Source organism: Carcharodon carcharias, chromosome 13, assembly GCF_017639515.1.
Source record: "Carcharodon carcharias isolate sCarCar2 chromosome 13, sCarCar2.pri, whole genome shotgun sequence".
In the NCBI taxonomy this organism is placed as follows: Eukaryota; Metazoa; Chordata; class Chondrichthyes; order Lamniformes; family Lamnidae; genus Carcharodon; species Carcharodon carcharias.
The window spans coordinates 87048289-87061335 of record NC_054479.1 but is presented as its reverse complement, the minus strand read 5'-3'; the positions used below and the strand labels follow the sequence as shown (position 1 = coordinate 87061335).

Here is a 13047-nt window from a genome sequence, read left to right as displayed (position 1 = left end):
CGTTCATGGGATGTGGGCATCGCTCTCTAGGCCAGCGTTTATTGCCCATCTCTAATTGCTCTTGTTCACAGCAGAGGGCATTTAAGAGTCAACCACATTGCTATGGATCTGGAGTCACATGTAGGCCAGGCCAGGTAAGGATGGCAGATTTCCTTCCCTGGAGGACATTAGTGAACCAGATGGGTTTTTACAATAATCTGCAATGGTTTCATGGTCATCATCAGACTTTATAACTCCAGATTTTTTTTTACCATCTGCCTTGGTGGGATTCAAACCCGGGTCCCCAGAGCATTACCTTGGGTGTCTGGAATACTACTCCAGTGACAATACCAATATGCCACAACCTCCCCCTGCTTCTACAGTAAGCCACAGCAATTTTTTTTTTTGCAGACTAGGTTTCATTGCAACCTGTGGGATGTAACTCAGTCAGATCCCAATCTTTTCTGAGGTGACAGGCCAGAAGTCCATTTCATCAAGAGAGTGCCCGGGATGTGTCCCATGCTTTGCTGGTGTCTGCCTTCAGAGCCATTGTCTCCCTTGATAGGATTATCACCCTCTTCCCATCGTTCCAGATTCATGCACTGAGAGGGGTAATGTTCCCTATCTATGCCAGGCAAAGCTGATGATATCTTCATTAGCTCAGCTAGTCAGCTGTGGCAAGGTAGCAGGGAAGCTCGCTGGTGTACATTAGCAGCTGCTTGGAGGCTCAAGTGCACAGCGGGATGTCAATGAGCCTTAGCTGCATTCAAAACCAGAGTGTGCGGCTGACAATGACTCAGGAGTTACTAGTGATGCAGAAATCCTCCATATACCCTCTTTCCTTCTTTAAGATGCTCCTTAAAACCTACCTGAGAATTCTTTCAAGCCTTTTGGTCAATTGTCCTGATATAGCCACATGTGTGCCAGCTGTTTCAAATCCACTCGCAATCAATTTGCACCCAAGAAATTCACAAACTCACAAATAATTTTGTCCTGTCAACTGATGTTTGCTTTAGTGTGCAAAGTGCTGAAGACAATAGCCAGTAAATTGTATTACTGTGAAGATAATGTTCCCTTTCATTAAACACACAGCCTAAGAATAGCTTGTCAGTACATGCTTGTTAATTATGGCTGATAAAGGAGAACCGATGTATTGTACCAACATTAACCAGCTTAAAATCTTAATTTGATTGGAAGACTTTGAATTGTAAGACCTTACCCTAATAGGCTTCAAGCTAAATCAGTATACTGTGTAATTATGTAACTTACTGAGTTGATGACTGCAACCTCAGTTTGAAAATTTACTGTATTCACTTTTCAGCAAACTGAGATTTGTGACAATCTCATCATTATGATTCATGGATGCTGAGAGGATGGTTCCTCGTGGGGGAATCTAGAACTAGGGGAACAATTTCAGAATAAGGGGCCTCCCATTTAAAATGGAGGTGAGGAGGAACTTTTTCTCTCAGAGGGTTATCAAGTGTTTGGAATTCTCTTCCACAGTGAGCACTGAGGCCTGGGTCATTGAATATATTCAAGGCTGAGTTAGACAGATTTTTGATCACCAAGGAAGTCAAAGATTATGGTGGGCAGCACAGAAGTGAAGATAAGGCCACATGTCAGGTCAGGCATGATCTTATTGAATGGCGGAGTAGGCTTGAGGGGCTGAATGGCCTACTGCTGTTGCTGGTTCTTATTTCTTATCAGTTGTCCGTCAAAAACTGATTTTAAAGGAAGACTTATATTTATTTATATAGCGTCTTTCACGACCTCAGGATATCCTAAACTGCTTTACACCCAATTAAGTACTCCTTTGAAGTGTAGTCACTGTTGTAAAGTAGAAAACATGGCAGTTTGCACACAGCAAGATCCCCAAACGAGCAGTAAGGTGAGCAGATTATCTGTTTTAGTGACGTTGGCTGAGGGATAAATATTGGCCAGGGCGCCACAGAGAACTCCTCTGCTCTTCTTCAAAATAGTGCTGTAGGATTTTTTACATCCATCTGAGAGGGAAGACCTCAGTGCCTTGGTTTAACATCTCACCTGAAAGATGGCACCTCTGACAGCGTAGCACTCCTTTGATAAAGAGTAAAGCACAGGGTTAGATATAAGAGTATAGATATTAGATACTGCACAGGCATGTCAGCCTAGATTTTTGTGCTTCAGTTTCTGGGATGGGACTTGAACCCACAACCTCGGAGGCAAGAGTGCCACAGCTGACATAGTTGAGGTAAAGCATGAGCTGATCAAAGAGCTACTGAGAACTCTCATGGGAAAGTGCGGAAGTGCTCCCTCTTATCAGTGTGAGCAAAGTTGCACTAGTGTTGCTAGAGCTCTTTAAAAGTTTAAAATAACCTGGAGCAATTTTATTATATTTAATGCTTATTTTCCAATCCATTTTTATAGGAAGAACTGGCCGCTACACACTTATCGAAAAATGGAGGGAAACCGAGCGACATTTGGCACCACATGAGAATCCGCTAGTTGCCCTGAATAAATGGGGTCAGTATGCCAGTGATGTACAGCTAATACTACGGCGTACCGGCCCTTCACTGAGCGAGCGACCCACGTCGGACAGCGTTGGTCGTATGCCAGAAAGAACTTTATATAGACAAAGCCTCCCGCCACTGGCTAAACTGAGACCTCAAAATGACAGGTCGTTAAAAAGGAAAGAACCAAAAAGGAAATCTTTGACTTTCACGGGAGGCCCGAAAGGGTTCATCGACATTTTTGGGAAGGGCAAGGAGCCTGAGATTAAGCACCAAGTTCTCGTCTCCAGAAGCACAGTTGAAGAGTTGAAGAAACTGGTTCTTCTGCAAAAAGAAAAGCTTCACACTCTAGAGAGGCAACTGGACTCTAATAAGGTGGAAATGAGATATTGGGAGGGGAAGGCAAATTCCAAAATCGAGGAAGAAATCCTGAGGTTAGGACAAAGAATCAAAAAAAATGAAATTGAGATTGAGGAAGAAGAATTCTGGGAAAACGAGTGGCAGATTGAGCAGGAAAATGAAAACCAGCTGAAGGAGCAACTCAAGGAGGTGAAACTGCGAATCAAGGAGTGCGAGGAGAAGCTGAAGGACTACACGTGGAAAATTCAGAAGATAGGGAGCGGCATTGAAGCTGAGAAGCTTCAGCAGGAGCTGCGAGGGGCTCATGTCAATGAGGAAGAGGTTACAGGAAATCTTATCAAAATCAAAAATGATATTGAGCTCAAGTGCCAACATAGTGCAAGACTACAAAACAGCCTGCGAGCTGTAGAAAGGACTTTAGGACAAGCCAATAAAAAGCTTCAGGTAACAGAACTGATTATCGTACAATCTGCACCCACAAAAATAGTTGCCACATTTACTCAATGTCAATCACTGTCACATTTAAGGAACATGTCTGGAATTTAAGTCCTTAGGTCCTCGGAGAATGCTTGTCAGCCAAAATAATAGCCTTGTTAGGATTCCCCTTTGTTTTAACTAAAAAGTTTATACATTTTAACTAGGGGTGTGTTCTTTTATGAATGAAGTTCCCTCAGCTCTCACCACCTGGTAAGAAAGAGGGAGAATGGGAAGCAAGACTGAACTTAGCTGCATTAGGAACTAATACTGCATCCTTCCCTCCAGAGCTATCTCTGCTGGCAGTCCAGTCCTGAATGTTCTTTACACTGTGTCTCAGTGCATTTATTGTACCCTCCCTCTAACACCTAAACGCCCTCTTCACATGGCATTAAGAGCCAACCTCAGTGTGAGAGCAGAAAAGGACAGCAGGCTTCCTTCTCTGAAGGACCCAGTTGGATTTTTAACAATGATCTGATAGCTTAAATGGGGTCATTTGTTCTATACAGTGCTAGCCCACAAATTACCCAGACCAGTTTCAAGACTTGGGAACACAGCAACAGGAGGAGGCCATTCAGCCCATCGAGCCTGTTCCACCATTCAGCTAGATAATGGCTGATCTGTATCTTAACTCTAATTACCCTCCTTCCTTCCCTTCCATTGCCTAACAAAAAAATCAGTCTCAATTTTTAAATTTTTATTGAAGCCAACCTTAGCAGCTTTTTGGGGGGAGAAGTTCCAAGTTTCCACTACCCTTTGCGTGATGATGTGCTTCCTGACATCACCCCTGCAGGGCTTAGCTCTAATTTTAAGGTTCTGTCCTCTTATCCTGGACTGCCCCACCAGACCAAATCCTTTAATCATCTTAAACACTTCCATACTCAAAAGAATAATGCAAGTCATGGTGGGATTTGAACTCATGACCTCTGGATTTTTCGTCTAGTACCAGAATCACGAGGCTCCTGCACACCATTCAGTGGTTGCCATGATCAGGGCCCTTATGAAAATAATTTTACTAGTCTTTATAATCTATTTTTGAATCAAATTAAAACTTCAGTTGCTTAATTTAAAGTGTCAAATATTGTTTCAAAGTATGTAAATTAAAGCTGCCTTTTTAATTTAAAAAATTGAACTAAGCAACTAAAAATGGGAATGAAAAGAAAGTGAAAAATGTTATTCAAATTAGCAGACTATTCGAAAAAATCAGTTTTAGATTGAGAAGAAACTGCTTACTCTTTCCAATTCCAAACTTTTACACAATTTTCGGGACTACAAATACTTAAAAACAATTAAAACCTTTCACTTTTACAAACCTGAACTAGGGGGTCATAAATACAAGATAGTCACTAAAAAAATCCAGTAAGAAATTCAAGAGATACCTCTTTACTCAGTGATGAGGTTTTTTTTTATTCTTTCATGGAATGTGGACATTGCTTGTTAGACCAGCATTTATTGCCCATCCCTAATTGCCCTTGAGAAGGGGTTGGTGAGCTGCCTTCTTGAACCGCTGCAGTCCATGTGGTGTAGGTACACCCACAGTGCTGTTAGGGAGGGAGTTCCAGGATTTTGACCCAGCGACAGTGAAGGAACAGTGATATATTTCCAAGTGAGGATGGTGTGAGGCTTGGAGGGGAACTTGCAGGTGGCAGTGTTCCCATCTAACTGCTGCCCTTGTCCTTCTGGATGGTAACTGTCACGGGTTTGGAAGGTGTTGTTGAAGGAATGCAGAATTTGCTACCACATGGAGTGGTTGAGGCAAATAGCATTGATGCATTCAAGGGAAAGCCAGATAAATAGATAAGGGAGAAAGAGATGGAAGCATATGCTTATGGGTGAGATGTGAACTAGGGTGGGAGGAGGTTCGAGTGGAGCATAAACACTGGTATAGACCAACTGAGCTGAATGGCCTGTTTCTGTGCTGTCAATTCCCTGTAATACTCTGCTGTCGGTTTTTAATATATAGTGAAATTAGAGTCAAAATGCTCCTGGTAAAAGTGTGTGTTGGTCGGATGTGCTCGAAAATTCAGAGCAATGATCTAATCAGGAATCAGTGCGTGATGAGTGTCAGTGAAGTTGCCAAGACCATTTAATTCCGCTCTTGAATATAATTTACATTTTTGTCACTTCATTTCCATCTTAATATATTATAAAGTAAATACACGAAGCATAGGAATTACCTGGATCCCACTGCTGTTAATTGTAACGCATCCTGTCCTCCTTTTGTGCAGTTACATTAACCCATTCATAATCACATAATTGTCCTCGGATATCCTGTTTGGAAATATTGAATACAAATTCAGTAAGTGTTACAAATGTCTTTTGGATTTCTTGTGCACTTCCCTGAAGAATTTGATGAATAAGGTTGTTAATATACAGAGGGTAACGGAGCTGAGAGAGAGCGGTGCCTAGTGGCTAGAATTTATAAGTACACCACGAGCTGCTGACAATGACATGGGGAAATGTTAACGGAGCAATTTACAATGGTAAATGTTGACACAGAAAGTAAGGTTTGTGAGCAGCAAGTGTGCTCCCTACACTAGTATTTAGATATTCCAGAGTGTAATCCTCATTGGCATTTCGCAAAACCTCCTATTGAAAATCATCAATTTAAGCTCCATTCGGGCTTAAATGTGAAAACGACTATTTTGATTACTGCCAGTATACCGTTTGGCTTGTAAGTAAGGCTAGTAGCTGGGGATTGGGATTTGCCAAGACGGTTTGTTTCCACAAATTCCAACACTCTACAAACATCACGTGTCCCAACAGGAGAGAGAGCTGGAACTGGAGCAGTTAACCAAGGAGCTAAGGCAAGTGAATCTCCAACAGTTCATCCAGCAGACAGGAACTAAGGTCACGGTACTGCCTGCTGAACCGACTGATGACGAACTGCCTCCATCCCAAGAGAAAGGTGATGCCTTGTTTGTGTTTTGGTTACTTTTACTAGAATTATTACACTGAAACAGTCCCTTCAGCCCAAGCAGCCCAGGTTGCTGTCTGTCTTCCACATGAGCAGGATTCTCAACCCCATGAACTTGCCCTGTTCCCATTTTCCTTTATCCACCTCCTTTCAACCATTTGTCTGACTTATTGCTAAATGTTGACCTGCTTTCTGCTTCAGTCACAAACTGGTTGGGAATTTTAGCCTCACAGCCTTCTGTGTGTAAAAATAATGTGCTGCACCCTCCCTTTACCTCAATATCTTTCCAACAGGGTGGAGTCCAAATAGCACACAGTCTGTGGTCCGTCTTGTTCATTTTGTATCATCATGCCCCCTTGGGGTATTAAAAGGATTTGCAGGCTGGTTAACAGCTTGATAGGCCACATAATGAATGATCCTTCCTTGGGCATCGAGCCCTGGAGTGGAGCCTTGAGCCAGGAGCATTCTGACTCAGAGGTAAGAGTGTTACCAACTGAGCTACAGGACCTTCATGCTAAGGTTCTCTATAGATGCACTATTACACCTTGAATTTTAGCCCTGTCGACCCTGCAAAGTCCTCCTCACTAACATTTGGGGGCTAGTGCCAAAATTGGGAGAGATGCCTCACAGACTAGTCATGCAACAGCCTGACACAGTCACCCCCACAGAATCATACCTTACAGATAATGTCCCAGACTCCACTATCACCATCCCTGGGTATGTCCGGTCCCATCAGCAGGACAGATCCAGCAGAGGTGGTGGCACAGTGGTATATAGTCAGGAGGGAGTTGCCCTGGGGGTCCTCAACATCGACTCTGGCCCCCATAAAGTCTCATGGCATCTGTCAAACATGGACAAGGAAACCTCCTGCTGATTACCACGTACCGCTCTCCCTCAGTTGATGAATCAGTGTTCCTCCATGTTGAACACCACTTGGAGGAAGCACTGAGGGTGGCAAGGGTGCAGAATGTACACTGGATGGGGGATTTCAACGTCGATCACCAAGTGTGGCTCGGTAGCACCACTAAAGACCGAGCTGGCCGAGTCCTAAAGGGCATAGCTGCTAGACTGGGTCTGTGGCAGGTGGTGAGAGAACCAACAAGAGGGAAAAACATACTTGACCTCATCCTCACCAACCTGCCTGCTGCAGATGCATCTGTCCATGACAGTATCGGTAAGAGTGACCACTGCACAGTCACTGTGGAGACGATGTCCCGTCTTCACAGTGAGGATACTCTCCATCGTGTTGTGTGGCACTACCACCGTGCTAAATGGGATAAATTTCGAACAGATTTAGCAACTCAAGACTGGGCATCCATGAGGCGCTGTGGGACATCAGCAGCAGGATTGTACTCAAACACAATCTGTAACCTCCCAGCCTGGCATATCCCCCACTCTACCATTACCAACAAGCCAGGGGATCAACCCTGGTTCAGTGAAGGGTGTAGAAGGACATGCTAGGAACATCACCAGGCATACCTAAAAATGAGTTATCAACCTGGGTGAACCTGTAACACGGGACTGCTTGTGTGCCAAACAGCAGGTGACAGGCAGAGCTAAGCGATCCCACAACCAAAGGATCAGATTTAAGCTCTGCAGTCCTGCCACATCCAGTCGTGAATGGTGTGGACAATTAAACAACTCACTGGAGGAGAAGGCTCCACAAATATCCCCATCCTCAATGATGGAGGAGCCGAGCACATCAGTGCAAAAGATAAGGCTGAAGCCTTTGCTACAATCTTCAGCCAGAAGTGCCGAGTGGATGATCCACCTCGGCCTTCTCCGGAGGTCCCCAGCGTCACAGATGCCAGTTTTCAGCCAATTCAATTCCCTCCACATGATATCAAAAAACAGCTGAAGGCACTGGATACTGCAAAGGCTATGGGCCCTGACAATATTCCGGCAATAGCACTGAAGACTTGTGTTCCAGAACTTGCCACACCCCTAGCCAAGCTGTTCCAGTACAGCGACAACACTGGCATCTACCCAGCTATGTGGAAAACTGCCCAGATATATCCTGTACACAAAAAGCAGGACAAATCCACCCCAGCCAATTGCTGCCCCATTAGTCTGCTCCCGATCATCAGTAAAGTAATGGAAGGGGTCATCAACAGTGCTATCAAGTCCTACCTGCTTAGCAATAACCTGCTTGGTAGCACTTGAGCCTCTAGTTAAAAGATTATCCATTTGAGTCCCACTGTGGATTTGAACACACAATCTAGGCTGACAGTTCAGTGCAGGAGTACTGCATTATACATGGAGGCCATTTGGCCCTGTGTCATGCTAGTGTTGGCTCTTTCAAAGAGCTATCCAATTAGTCCCCCTCGCCTGCTCTTACCCTATGTTCCTGCCAATTAATCTTTCTGAGCCTTACTACTGAATCTGCTTCGGCCACCCACTCAGGCAGTGCATTCTGAAACAGAACAACTCGCAAAAATGTTAAACCAAAACTCACTCCACCTGCTCAAAAGATCCCACGGCAATATTTTGAGGAAGAGCAAGGAAGTTCACCCCAGTGTCCTGGGCAAATATTTATCCCTCAACCAACCTGACTAAAAATAGGTAATTGCGTTATCAGATTACTGTTTGTGGGAGCTTGCTGTGTAGTAATTGACTGCCCTGGGTCCTACAATATAACTGTGACCACACTTTAAATGTACTTCATTGGCTGCAAAGAGCTTTGGGACATTATGAGGCTGTGAAAGGCACTATGTCAATGCGTTTCTTTTCCTCCTTGGGACATCTTGAGAATGTATCAAATTCTTTCTAAAGCTTTCTCGTTAACAGTGGATACTGTGTGGGGTTCCAGTGCATTAACCTCCGGCATGTTAGAGTCTGAAACAGACCAGTTTGTCAGTATTCTAGACATGGATTATGGTAGCTGGGTGATTCGGAACAAAGAAGCAGAAGTAAGCCATTCGGCCCATTGAGTCTGGTCCGCCATTCAAACAGATCATGGCTGATCATCTACCTTAATGCCACTTTCCTACGCTATCCCTATATCCTTTGATGTAATTAGTATCCAGAAATCTGTCGATTTCTTACTTGATTGAAACCTTTATGATCCTGAGTGGTCTTGACAGGGTGGATATGGAAGGGATGTTTCCTCTTCTGGGAGAATCTAGTACTAGGGGTCACTGTTTAAAAATAAGGAGTTGCTCATATAAGACAGAGATGCGGAGAATTTTTTTCTCAGAGGGTTGTGAGTCTTTGGAACTCTCTTCCTCAAAAGATGGTGGGAGCAGAGTCTTTGAATATTTTTAAGACAGAGTTAGATAGATTCTTGATTAACAAGGGACTGAAAGGTTATCGAGGGTAGGTAGGAATGTGGAGTTGAGGTTACAATCAGTTCAACTATGATTGTATTGAATGGCAGAGCAGGCTCGAGGGGCCAAGTGGCCTACTCCTCCTAATTTATATGTTTGAATCTTGAACATACTCAATGATTGTGCTTTCACAGCCCTCTGGGATAGAGAATTACAAAGATTCACCCCCCTCAGTGAAGAAATTCCTCCTCATCTCTGCCATAAATGGCCTGTCCCAATTCTAAGTCCATGTCCCCTGGTTCTAGACTCACCAGCCAGGGGAAACTTCCTATCCACATCTACCTTGTCACACTCTGTAAGAATTTTGTAAGTTTCAATGAGATCACCTCTCATTCTCCGAAACTGTAGAGGATACAGGTCCAGTTTCCCCAGTCTCTCCTTATAAGACAATCCTACCATTCCAGGGGTTAGTCTGGTGAACCTTCATTACACTCCCTCTATGGCAAGTATATCCCTCCTAAGATAAAGGGACCAAAACTGTTCAAAATATTGATTGCTACACACTTACCCATACGGTGAATCTTTTTTTTCTGTTCTTGGGATGTTGGCATTATGAGTAAGACTGGCATGTATTACTCATCGCAAGTTGCTCTGAGAAGATGATTATGAACCTTCCCCTTGAATCGCTGCAGTCTGTGTTTTAGTGATGTTAAGCATAGTTGCCCAGCCAAAATAGTTTCCATTTCTGTTGCATTTGGGCTTCCCGACAAAAAATACTTACATTTATATAGCACCTTTGACATGGTAAAGGATCCCAAGGCATTTCACAGGAGCGTAATCAGAAAAATAATTAACACAGAGTCAAAGAACAAGACATTAGGAAAGGTGATCAAAAGCTCGGTCAAAGAGGTAGGTTCAGAGGAGCATCTTCAGAGAGAGAGGCAGAGGAGTGGAGGGGTTTTGGGAATTCCAGAGCTTAGGGCTGTAGGCATGGCTGCCAATGGTGGAGCAAAGGGAGTCTGGAGGGAGGAAGGCATAAGAGGACAGAATTGCTTATCTAACCTCCCCGTCAATGCATCGATACTTCATGTCAACTACTCGCCGTGGTTGCAAATTCTACATTGTCACCACTCTCTGGTTAAAGAAGTTTCTCCTGAATTCCCTATTAGTGACTATCTTATATTGATGATATTCTGATTCTGATATTCAGATTCTGACCTCGTCTGCAAGTGGAAAAATATTCCCTACATCCACCCTATCAAAACCTTTCATAATCTCGAAGACTGTTGTCAGGTTACCCCTCTTGCTCTGAAGAAGGGTCATTCACCCTCGCAACATTAACTCGGTCTCTCTCTCTCCCCCAACAGATGCTGTCAGACCTGCTGAGTTTTTCCGAGCATTATCTGTTTTTACTTCAGATTTCCAGCATCTGCCATATTTTGCTTTTACCCCTCTGAGTCTGTGTTTCAAACATTTCTTCTAAAAATTATTTAAACTAGGGACTTTAGTGTGCCTTGCGTGCCTGCCTCATTAAGAATGCTCAAGATAGTCATTCTGGACACTTTGGGCAGGATATCGCCGTCAGTGTGCGGGAGCAGGCCCGACACGTAAAATGATGCGAGATGACGTCAGGCATGTGTCCCAATGTCACCGCGCGTCATTTCAATATTATGGGCTCGTGGCGGAGGTAGCTGCGCGCCCGCCGAACTGTGAACAGCTTATTAAGGCCAATAAGAAAGTAATTTACCCTATTAACAGCGCTGCCTGTCCGACCTTAAGGTTAGCGGGCAGGCAAAGAGCCCAAGCAGCACTTTGCGTTTTCCAGGAAACCTCATCCACGGGCGGGGTGGGGTTTCCTGAAGGCTTTATAAAATTACTAAATAAATGTTGTCAACTTCACAAACATGTTCCAGCTCATGTGACACCATCACATGAGGGGACATGTTTAAATAATTTTTTTACTTTATTTTTAGAAAACTTTTATTTTGTACTTAATCTCCCTGAGGCAGCTCCGTGCTTCAGAGAGATTGTTGTGCTCTTGCTCGCGTAAAATTGCGGCACGCAGCTGATTGCGGGCGGTAATCGACTCTGTGCCCGCGCCCGCCCAGCCTGCCATTGGTAAGATTCTACTCTTTATTTCAGGAAATTGCATTTGTGAACAAAATAAGCTTCAAAATTAAACAGTATCTCACTATAAAACGTTTAATATTTACCAATGCTTCATATTTCTACATATTCTAAACTGTATAAGCTCGTAATTTAACATCTTCACATTATAGATTTCTAACCTTTGGTCATTAAAATCGCTGGGTTAAGAGGCCTGAACGCCTTGGGCGGGATTTAACGGTCCCGCCCCCGCACAACGGGACCGTAAAATACGGCGAGTCATTCAAAAGCCATTTGGCCTTGGCGGGACTGTACAATCCCGCCAGCATAAAGCTCCGGCCCTTGGGAGAGTTTTGGTTGGGAAAATGTGGTGTAGCAGTAATGACTTTGTACCACCAGAGGAAGCCCTGGTTCACATTACACACGGAATTCCTGCTGGACAGAAAGGCTTCATGTCCACATTTTGTGTGAACATTCTGGCTCCTGGGTCTGAAAGCAGAGTTCTGGACCACCAAGAATTATGAATACACTTGAAATTTTTATAAAATTATAAATCAGATACTTTCATTTACAAGTTGAAGTGTGGATGTGTACACTGAGAGTCCACCCTCCCTGTAAGGCTGGGGTATTTTGTTTGTGTAACATCACTTTAATGCTTCTCCCTCCTTTCACTCCTGCAGCCTCACTGACTTCGACAGGTTCACTGAAGTGGCCCAGTTCAGCACGGCAGCTGCCCAGCAATTTGAGACTTCTTCAGAACCCGCTGATTTCGGGCTTTAACCCAGAGGGCATCTACGTGTAACTACATAGCTCGCATTTGCGAAGCCATCCAGCAAGGTTCGAAAGGACCTAACTCCTTAACTTTCTGGGAGCAAGAGTCAGTCGGCGGTCGATAACCACTTGTTCCAATGAGCTTGTTGATTATGTGCCTTGTGCAGTGGCAGCCTACACTACCTGAGCCTGGGGGGGTGGGGGGTGGGGGGTGGGGGGGCGTGTGGGGGGTTGCGGGGTGACACTGTTAGAAGTGCAATGGTTTCTGGCCAAACAACAGGAGGACGTCGGTGCAAAATTAACCAGTGCAAAATCCACCACCAGCAGCCACAACGCCACTCGATTCTTCTAAAGGCAAATTTCAGTTTTTCATTCAAGTTGACAAATTGTAAAAATGTAAACAGAAATTATTGTGGGGGCTCATGGACAAGGAATGCTGTCAAACCCATTCTTTTTTGACCCACTGTTCATCTGAGGTTTGTTTAAAATTTATGATTCTACGCCCACTCGCCACCTCAAACAGAGGAAATCGTTCAGAAAATAAAGGTTAAAAATTCCTGTCAGTATTTGAAAATTGGATCTGATTTCTTTTACCCTGAACTTCATCTGTATGCTGTGGTTTTGTGGAGGAATTCCACACCTGTTGTCTGGGACCTACATGTCTTGTTTGTTTAAAAAAAAAAGC

The 13047-nt window shown here is 44.0% G+C and overlaps 1 protein-coding gene across 6 annotated transcripts in view; it reads left to right on the top strand.

The window, feature by feature from the left end:
• The window catches only part of rassf8b (Ras association domain family member 8b), a 118531-nt gene extending 105977 nt beyond the window's left edge, over nucleotides 1-12554 (top strand). For all 6 annotated transcript variants that reach the window (XM_041203539.1, XM_041203541.1, XM_041203543.1 and 3 more), the window contains 3 exons: nucleotides 2386-3272; nucleotides 6069-6210; nucleotides 12272-12554. In XM_041203539.1, the coding sequence (XP_041059473.1) occupies nucleotides 2386-3272; nucleotides 6069-6210; nucleotides 12272-12393 (1151 nt within the window). In that variant the 3' untranslated portion in view covers nucleotides 12394-12554. The remainder of the gene's footprint in view (nucleotides 1-2385; nucleotides 3273-6068; nucleotides 6211-12271) is intronic.
• Nucleotides 12555-13047: the final 493 nt, after the last annotated feature.